The following is a 10,707-nucleotide window of genomic DNA, read 5'->3' on the forward strand; positions in this document are numbered from 1 at the left end:
CTCTAAAACATTCAGAAAGACAGGAACTAGAATTTCATGTGAAAGCACCCATCCTATAGCAGAATAAACTACAGATTTACCATACTCCAGTCAAGGGTTCTAGAAGAAACTGGAAAAAAGAGGTGGAAAAGGGAAATGAAATGAAGGACATTCTCCAATTCTCAAGAGAAATAGGCCACCAGTGTTTGATGCCAAGAAGCTGACTGTGACCTAAACCCTATCCCTGGCTGAATTAGGTCTTTCTGGAGAAGTTAACAAGCAAGCAAACAAAACACTAATATGTGTTTATTACAATTTGGAAGGTACTAAAAGGCTAACAAATTTTTTAAATTAATAAGCCAAGATAGCCATGTCTACTTTTCCTGTTAAGATTGCCAGTCTCTTTTAAAAGTTTTTCACAGAAGATTGTGCAAAACAGATGGAGACTAACTTAACAAATCAAAGGAGAATGAGATTTGTAGGAAGTGTCAGTGTTTTGTGTTGCTAGAATAGAATACCACAGGCTGGGTAATTTTTAAAGAGAAATAGTTTTCTATAGTTATAGAGGTTTGGAAGTCCAAGGCTGAGGAACTCACGTTTGGTGAGGGCATTCTTGCTGTGTCATCCCATGACATGGTAGAAGGGCAAGAGGATATGAGAACATAAAAGAATTCATCCTTTTTGTCAAGAATACACTCCCATGATAACTGCATTAATCCATTCATTAGAGCACAGCTCTCATGGCCTAATCACCTCTGAAAGGTCCCACTTCGGTATCTTCACAAAGGCAATTAAATTTCATCATGAGTTTTAGAGGGCACATTCAAACTATAGCAGGAAGACTTCAGGGTCCAAGGAGTGCATAATAGGACTCTTCTACACTTTATGAACTCTTTGGCTCAGGCCCTAATAATTACCCAGTGGTGGAGCCATCTCACATACAGACCTGCATCACCAGTCACATGTTTCAATTTTACACTTTACAAACCCAGGGCCCTGTTTTTGGCATCTTAAGATGGACATATAATTCTGCTAGGAAATTCTACTTAGATCCTCCTTGCCTACCCAGCCTCTAGACCAGATAAGTCTATGGTGGTGAGTCTTATCAAATTCAGTATGAACTTTTTTTTTTTTTGAGAGGTTTTTGCTATAGGGCACATGCACTCGCCAGACAGAGACATAGAGACAGAAAGCGAGAAATCACCCCCGAGAGGGGATGGTCATACTGCTCTCCCTTCTCCTCCATTCTCCTCTCGGGATCTTGGGCACGCACGCACACACGCCCGGCGTGAGCTTTAAGCTACCGGGACACGAACCACGGTCGACTACGTGGGAGTCCAGTGACATAGCCATTACGCTAACTGCCGGTTCCCAAATTCAGTATGAACTTCTAAGATGCTGAAGAAAAATATCACCCACTTTCTGTTTAGCAGATATTCACTGTCCATTCAGTCAACAAGTCAAGCCACTGGCTAGACCCAAGGGTTTCCTATAAGTGAGAAGCATGTACAGGTGAGATATAACCTCCAGCTGCCAATATTACCAGAAGAAAGTGTGATTCAACATGAGGAATGCTGGAAAGGGCAGACTGACAGTGTTATGTCCAAAGAGACAAACCAAGATGGAGAGATTTCACTGTGATATAGCTCCAACCTCCCTTGGTACTGAGAGAGAGCAGGGCACATTGGCATCTGTACAGTTATAGAATAAAAATCACAGAAACATCAGTACTTCTACTCTGACAAAGGGCAGCTGAGAGGTTCTTCCACTAGTTGCTCTGGTAGACTTCTCTCAATGACTGAGGCATGAGAGTCTATATAACAGCAGAGGAAGAAGGGAGGAAGAGGGGATTAGCTAACACATTCCTCTCCCTTATCAGAAGGCAAGTGCTGGAAAAGGCAACCACAGGACTCGGGTCTAAAGGCTCCTGGCATTTCCCAGATGATCCCCATCCCATAGCTCAAGATAAGACCCCTCAGTCATCGGTGGTTCTAAAGGCACAAGTAAGTTGCAGGAGAGCAAGTGGCCTAGATGTTTACGGCTGCTACACAGACTTTCTCTTAACCTGCACCTAAAGCATCATGGCGATTCTGTATGCTTCGTTAACCAAAAAAGAAAACATTAGATAATTCTTTATGGTTTGCCAACACCTCTAGAAAGTAGATGACTAGCAGTACAGCACTGCCTCAGAGTGGACCTGAAGGAGAGTATTTAAAGAAAATACTCCTCCTGGTAGGAGTACATTTGGTTGCTCAATTTATCTGAAAGGAGAGATAAAGGTCTAAACTAAAGGTCTACTGTGGTTGTTGGGAGTAGCTAATGGTTTAGGACTGAAGAGAAACATGATTGGAAATTGCTGACAAAGAGGACTGGAAAACTAGTATGCAGCTAGATAAAATTTGCACAAAGCACAAAGATTGTCTTGCATCAATACTCTCCAAAGAGTAGGCTCAGAGGAAGATGATTTTAATAATCAGGTACATAATGTGACCTATTCTGTGAATGTCAATAAGCCTTTCCCCCTAGCCATCCTCTCCCTTGCCCTGTGTGCTCTGAACCATGATAAGGATGAAGTTTGCACATAGTCCACAATATGGTTTTCTCCCTTACCAAGGCTGCTCTGGCTACAGCTGCTGCTGAGCTCCTACCCACCAAAGCCAGAGACTCACACTGAGCTCCTGATCTGGCTCCATTCCATGGATACAGGCATGCTATGGAGGGACTCGCTAGACACCTGGTGACAGATTGATTACACTGGACTGCTTCCATCATAGTGGTAGCACTTTGTTCTCAGTGGAACAGATACCCTCCCTGGATGGGGATTTGCCTTCCCTAACCATAATGCTTCTGTCAAAACCACACCTTTGGACTTCTAAAACGCCTTACTCATCTTCATGGTATTTTACACAGCATTGCTTCTGAACAAGAGATTCATTTTACAGCAAATAAAATATGGCAATGAGCTCATGGTTTTGAAATTTATTGGTCTTATCATGTTTCCCATCACCCTGAAGTAGGTGAACTAAAAAATAATAAAATGACTCTTAAAGACTTTGTTATGATACCAAGTATAACAATACCTTGCAGAGCTGGTATAACATCCTCCAAGAAGCAGTAGTCTAACCAGATTGTGCTATTTCTCCCAAGGCCAGCATTTATGGAATCAAGGAATGGGAATAGGAATGGCTTCTGACTATTCCCCTTGGTGTTGTACTGGCTAAGGTTTGCTTCCTAATCTCATAACTTTAGGATCTACTGATCTAGAGTTTTTCTTCTTCCTCCTCCATTTTAACTGCAAGAGGGTGTGTATGCAAGGGGGCCAGGGAGAGATGGAGGGAGAGAAAGAGAAGGCACCTCCCAATAGGGTGTGGTCATATCACAACCCATTCCCAATTTTCCATCCTGTCAAGGTTTGGGCATACATGCATGCACATCCAGCATGTCATTCAAGCCACCAGGGGCTGGCATTCAAACCCAGTTGGCCATGTAGACTCCAGTTCCCTTAACCATGAGGCTATGGTGCCAGCACTGATCAAGACTTCTTCATTCCCAAGGGAGGAATGCTTCTACGAGTGGACACAGAAAAGATTTCATAAGTTGAAAGTTGAAACTTCAACCTGGCCACAACCTGGTATTTCTCATGCCAGTTAAACAATTGGCCCAAAGGGGCATGAACCAACACTACTGACATTCTCATTTCCTACTTCTGTCCTCCTGAAGTGTGAGAAAATAAGTTTCTGGGTTTTTAAGCCAGTTTGTACTAATTTGTGTGGCAGCCCAAGAGATAAGTACATATCCTGAGAGTAATATTCATTTAAAAACTCAATCCAGGTAGGGCTGCTAGACTCTTGAGAAATCATCCCAATATGCAAGGATCCATGAAAAGATTAAACACTTGCTGAGGGCAAAGAAAAGATGGATAGTGGAAGGACAAAGACCACATAATTGGCAGCAGAAACAGTGACTATAACAATTATGAGTATTTCTACCTTATTTTGATATGTTTATATAAATTTTTTCTTCATTTCTCCCACTCTTCTATCTAACGTGACAACAACTAATTTTATATCTCAGCATAAGTTATAGTCTATCGCCAGGAGTCTGACTCAATTAATAGGAAGTTGAATATCAGAAAAGGATGAAGAAAAATGTTTTATCTGGCCCAGCATCAGTGGCACAGGCAGTAGGGGCACTGCTGTGCGATGCTGGAGGCCATATGGAAGGCTGTGAATTTGAGTCCCGAATCTTCTTAAATATACCTGGTTGAATGTAGGGCTGAAGGCAGGATTTCAGGAGGGAGACCGTGTTTAAGATAATCCCTCCCCTTTAGGAAACAAAAAAAAATACTCCATTATTGGGCACATGTGCTCACCAAAGAGACAGAGAGAGGGAATGTGAGAAATCACCCCCCAGGCAGGATGGCCATGCCACAACCCCTTTCCACTCTCTTCTTGGGATTTTGGACACGTATACACATGAACCTGGTGCGATTTTCAAGCCACCAGGTCCAGGACTTGCAGCTGATCATGTGGGAATACAACACCCTAACCACCATGCCACCTGCTGGCCCTGCCAGCCATGGTAGAGGTTCATAATAAGAGCCGTAGATGGGGAAGGATGCATCTATTCCACAGCAAGATAGGAGGACTCAAGACAAATATCCCCACCCCTCTTCAGCTCCCATCTTCTTGTCTCCAACTGATGTTTCCTACTGGCCAGGAGCCTGGGTGATGCAGTTAGAATGGTGGGTCAGAGAATAAAATCAGAAAGAGGGGCACAAACTGATAATACCAGTGACATTTAAAAAAAAAAGGCATTTGGAGGTCATCATGAACAAATGGTTTGTAGCAACTCCTACTACGCTATGGGAATCAGGTGGAGAACATAGGAGGGTAAATTATCTTTAGCCAGTATCTAGCCAGAGCAAACCATTTGCAGGACAAGCATACCTTTAGAGTATCTTCTAGTCAAGGAACACAAGTTACTAAAAACCTCACATTGATTAGATAGTTAAGACCTCACTTTTTTGAAGAACTTGGAACCCAAACAGGTAAGCTGGTTACTGGAAGAATTTAGATTGTAGTTAAGGTTCTTCCTATTTCATTATGTTTCCAGAACTAAGAATAGGCAATACTAAGACTCCCAAATATATTCTAAGTACTTAAAAATGGGATTAAGTTTGTGAATATTATAAAACATGATATAATACTTGCTCCAATTATTGAGGTAATTAGGCATTTAATGGGCAGTAAAGTCCACACCAAGGAAATGGTATTTAATGGCATCAAAACTTTATATCCTGACCCACTCAAGGCTCATATGTGGCTCATTTCTGCCTCAGTATTGGCCCTCATGAGCTGTTAATCCTTACAGTCAGTTGTACCAAGTAGTACCCTGAAGCCCAGAAATTTCTCTGTAGTACTCAGAAGTCTTGACGCCTCCTTTTTCACTGTTTCATAAGTGATGATTCAGAAACCGTTAGATACAAAGGGCAAGACCAGCTCCCAAACTCCCACTGTACTCTGCAGGAGTGTGCCCTACCAAGTTGGTGGAGGCATCCTAGATTCTGGAGACATCTTTGCCTCTCCTTTCCTTTGTTCCCTACATCTAATCACTTAATGACTTTTTCCTTAGCAGTTGCTTTCTCCTCTACTCATGTATCGCCTGGTCTAGAACTTTACCTTCCCATTCGTGGATGGGCCTCAGTGCCTTAGACCTGAGCTGTCTGATTCCAGACTCTTTCCTAACATTCTATCCTGTTTTTGAGGAACTAGTACTACTTCTAGACCATTCCCTGGGAAGACAACAATGGGTTCCTGTCAGAGCCTGATCTCATCCAGTGTGGCACTCAAGGCTCCCATCAACCATCGCCATCTTATGTGGATGGGGTGCTCTCACAACCTGACTGGGTCACTCCAGTTAGGCTATGTTCTTTAGAAATCATGTTCAACCCTGCTTTTCCCAGTCATTTAGAATGTCCCATCTCATCCTCTAAACCAAGTCGTTTATCTATCCTTTATGTTCTACCACTTCCTTAGTGTTCAGTTTTAGGCCTCAATAACAGTCTATTTGTATTGCTCATTCTAGCCTTCAACTGCTTTGTTAAGATCCAAGTAATCCTTAATTATGGGTGAAAAAATTACACTATGTGCTTACTACATACATTCAAAATGCTTTACATATATTAACAATTCAGACATGTACATAGGAGGTAGGTTCTGTTACCAACATTTCACAGATGAGGAAATTCAGGCATGGATAAGTTAAATAACTAGCCCAAATCACACAGCCAATAAAAGGTGGGTTGTGAATTTGAACTTACATAGAATTCATCTTCAGAATTCCTGTTAAGGGAATGCACGATAGCTTGGAAGTTAACAACAGGGCACTGGCTTTTTGTGAGCCCACTGCACGCCAGAGCATCTATTACACAGAACATCTTAGTATTTAAGTATTTTCTCCCAATTAGTTGATGCTATACTGCTGATAATTTCATGCATCAAATATTAAACCAGTGTTTGAGAAGACATGGGATTGAAAACAGCTTCAAATTCGATGAACGCTTTGCACCTGTGTTCCTTTCACTGCTCAGCAGTATCCTGCATTCAGGTAATGAAGCTGCTGGCCCTGAAGGGACTACCCCAGCTTCTGGCTTTTGATGATTGCCTGCACAGTCCTTTTCTTTGGTTCTGATTTAACTTGCCTAATTTTGTACTTGTACAAAGTGAACATGAGCTATAGATCTGAGCTACAGATTTATCAAAAACACCTCTTAACGTACTAAAAATGTACCTCAGCCTGAATGGTCTCTTACAAAAGAGGAATCTTGCTCATCTGTGAACACAGTTCTGCTCCCTCTCCAGGGTTACATTGGCGAGGCTGTGGAGGCTGCCGCATCACCCGGTGTCGATGTGCACATTTGACCAAGTCATTCTTGCCTTCCCCACCCCACCCTACTCCCCAGTACAAGAATGCAAGTCTTTTGGAGAATTTAGCTTACCACTTTTGATTTGATACAAAACATTCTGTTCCATGACCGAGCAGTGTCAATTTGTTTTAGAATCTCAGGCAATATGATTGTTGTTGGTCTGTGTTGCATGCTACATAAAATGACTAGAAATTTTAGTAACTCAAATGGAACCCCCTAAAGGAAAATGAGACTTAAGGACACTCAATCTCTTGTGGCCTATTATTAATGTTTAATCACTACCCTAACTGAAAAATAGAAATGAACATACCTGAAAGTGAACAGCTATGTCACCTGTCAAGACAGGACCGATATCTTTAATAAGATGCATAATCCTCAAGAAAGGCTTTCCTGAATAGGAAGGCGCTCCTGTCTTCACAAGTGTTTGTTTCCATGATTCATAACACCTGTGGACAGTCATGTATCAGGTTTTAGGACTGTGGTACATTAGATCATTTTCAATAACCATTGATAGCCTGAGAACAGAATTGGTTGGGCCAGCAGGTGGTATGGTGGTTAAGGTGCTGGATACTACATGGCCAACTGGGCAGTTTGAGTTTCAGACCCAGCAGCTTAAAAATCATGGCAGGCACATGCGCATCCATGCCCCAAATCCTGAGAATGGAGAAGGGATTGCAACATGGCCACCTGCCCCTCCCACCGGCCTGTGAACAGGTGTGGTGAGTTTTGTCTCTCGCTAGCAAGTATATATAACCCTATGACGAAAATATAAAACAAAGAATATTTTGTTAATGTTTGGTACTGGGAAAATGCCTATGAACAATGCCACTCCTATCTGACTGGTATTCCCCTATCTGCACAGTTGAGTTTTGAGCAAAGACAGTCTGCTTCCCAGAGCAGTCTTAAGAATCAAACACTTGTTAATTACTTCTCATAAAAATGTAGCAGCGGAGAGAAATAATGCCAAATTTCCTGATTTTGAATAAAAGCTGCACCTGGTCTCAGTATTACTGTAATTTCCATCTCTACTATAGCTAACTTATTAAAGTGTCCCGTGTGTGTGTGTGTGTGTGTGTGTGTGTGTGTTTTAATGTTTCTCTGTAGGGAGTGGCTGAATCCAAGCTAAATAATAGTGACCTTTAAAGACGAGCAGACTAGTCTCTCACTTGGTCCAACTCTGCACAGCCAGTGGAGGTTAAAACTGTTTCTGCCAGAGAAGGCCAGGTGGGGCTAATGTATTTAGACCAAGGGACGTTAGATGCTCCGTAGCTGCAGTTGCTAATAGAAGACACCTAGCTTTACCTTCCGCTTCTCCCGTCCCCATTGCCTTATAAAACAGTAAACCTGGAAAAGGCTCAGGGTCACAGCCTTCTCCATCAGATGTCTGGTCCTCCCGATACCCGCTTTTCTCTAATTTTGTGTCTGTGTGTGTGATCTTTCCAAAATCCACTGTCGCTCCCACTCTGGGGAGATCTCCTCCCCCCCTTTGGCCTAGCAGATCTCAGCATTTATCTTGTGGCAAATCAAAATTGCTAATCCTCTGCCATGACTGAGTTATCTGAGGCTGCAGCCTTCTTACTGTAGAACGTCGCATTTGTAATATTTCTTTTTCCTTTAAAGTTTATTTCTTGCTGCATTGCCGCCCCGCGACGACCACCGCCACCCCCTGCCCTGCAGCCACCGCCACCACTGCCGCCAGTGTCACCGCCTCCTCGGGACCGCCTATATGATTAGGCCACAATCTTCAATGAGTAAACATATTCCTCAGTTTTGTGGTGTTCTTGGTCACACATTTATGGAGTTTCTGAAGGGCAGTGGAGATTACTGCCAGGCACAGCATGATCTCTCTGCAGACAAGTGAACTGTAGAAATTGATTACTACTCCACCAAGAAGCCCCCCTAAGCGTGCTTAACCTGGACACAGAAGTTGAATTGAGATCTGCAGAGCATTTTACAAGAGTTCTGACCTGGATGGGGTAAACCTCAGTGCACTTCCTTTCCATTGCCTCAGTATTACTGGATTGAAGAATTGCTGCTGCTTGTTAGGAGGTTCATTTCATTTCTCATTACTGTCAACTTCATACTCAAAGCACTGAGAATTTCGAGTGGAGTATATAGAACCAGACTTCAATTTCTTTGCATCATTTCTGTATTCAGTTTTTAAAATTCTCTCATAACCCTATAGAATGTTTTTTAACTAAATTAACATGACTCGAATGAACTGTCCAACCCCGGTAGAAGTCACATACAAGAACATGAGATTTCTTATTACACACAATCCAACCAATGCGACCTTAAACAAATTTATAGAGGAACTTAAGAAGTATGGAGTTACCACAATAGTAAGAGTATGTGAAGCAACTTATGACACAACACTTGTGGAGAAAGAAGGCATCCATGTTCTCGATTGGCCTTTTGATGATGGTGCACCACCATCCAACCAGATTGTTGATGACTGGTTACATCTTGTAAAAATTAAGTTTCGTGAAGAACCTGGTTGTCGTATTGCTGTTCATTGTGTCACAGGCCTTGGGAGAGCTCCAGTGCTAGTTGCCCTAGCATTAATTGAAGGTGGAATGAAATATGAAGATGCAGTACAATTCATAAGACAAAAGCGACGTGGAGCTTTTAACAGCAAGCAACTTTTATATTTGGAGAAGTATCGTCCTAAAATGCGGCTGCGCTTCAAAGACTCCAATGGTCATAGAAACAACTGTTGCGTTCAATAAAACTGCAGGGCTTGATGCTATTCCCTTGGAAGTGGAACTTGAGACAGGACCGGATTTGTCATACGTATTAGCCAACGTGTTGGCTTGGTGAAAAAGTCTAATGAAGCTTCCATGGGAGTATTGAAAAAGCAGTTTTACCAGGCTGCAAAGCTTGACAGAATTACAACCTCTATCTTAAGGTTATAATCAACCTATTTGGACACTTAACAAAAGATTCTTGCTGTTGAGCATTTAAAATGTGCTTATTATTTGTACCAATTGACCTTTCCTGAAATCATGCGGTATTGAGTTATGTCTTTAAATCTATTCCCATGCCAGAGTCTTATCAATATATAAGAAATTTAGAAAGATTAGGTGCCAAAAGACCCAGCACAATACTTGTATATTTTTAGTATCATACAGAGCTAAAGTCCCAGGAACTACAAACACTTTAGACCTTGTATGGCTTATTCCTTTAGTCATTTCAAACATTTCGAGTAGGACCTGTGTGGTTATTTGCCTGCTCTGTTTACATCTCCCACATTCATACCAGTACACATCAGGTTTGCTTTAACAATTTCTTTTAGTTTTTACCAAGTGTTATAGTGATAATTTTATGTCTTTTTAAATTTCATTTTGTGCTGTTATGAAAAACCTCCATTTTGAAAATCTACATTGTATAGAAGCACATGTCTTTAATGTCTCAGACCAAAAAAAAAAAAAGCCGCAGCTTAACAGGAAGGGCCTGAAAAAAGAATGGGAGGGGGCTATTAAATATTTTTAGTAAAATGCTGCCTTTGTCTTGTGCAGAACATGTAGAATATGCTCTAATTTAGTAAATATTTTTTTAAAGGTAGAAATGCTTTGTTGTAGTTAAAACAATTCTTAATCATAAAATTTCTGAAATTATTTTGTTCCATACTTAATGGAAGTTTACCAACTGTTGTTTGAAGTGATTTTTCTTTCCAACCTCTTGCGCAAAAAAAACACACAACAAAACTTAGGTTTCTGCTAATGATTCAAGCAGATATCTAATATTTTATATGCCTTTTGAGCTGTGTAACTTAATATTTGGATACTTGATAATTTGTT

General features: G+C 41.4%; 1 protein-coding gene across 1 annotated transcript; it reads left to right on the plus strand.

Annotated features, from left to right (window-relative positions):
- Positions 1-9,114: 9,114 nt before the first annotated feature.
- LOC102471247 (protein tyrosine phosphatase type IVA 1) lies at positions 9,115-10,324 on the plus strand. Its single transcript, XM_006149013.3, has one exon. The coding sequence runs from the start codon at positions 9,115-9,117 to the stop codon at positions 9,634-9,636; it is 522 nt and encodes a 173-aa protein (XP_006149075.1). The 3' UTR covers positions 9,637-10,324.
- The last annotated feature ends 383 nt before the right edge of the window (positions 10,325-10,707 follow it).

The sequence above is a fragment of the Tupaia chinensis genome, unplaced genomic scaffold (assembly GCF_000334495.1).
Source record: "Tupaia chinensis unplaced genomic scaffold, TupChi_1.0 Scaffold000251_1, whole genome shotgun sequence".
NCBI classification, from domain to species: domain Eukaryota; kingdom Metazoa; phylum Chordata; class Mammalia; order Scandentia; family Tupaiidae; genus Tupaia; species Tupaia belangeri.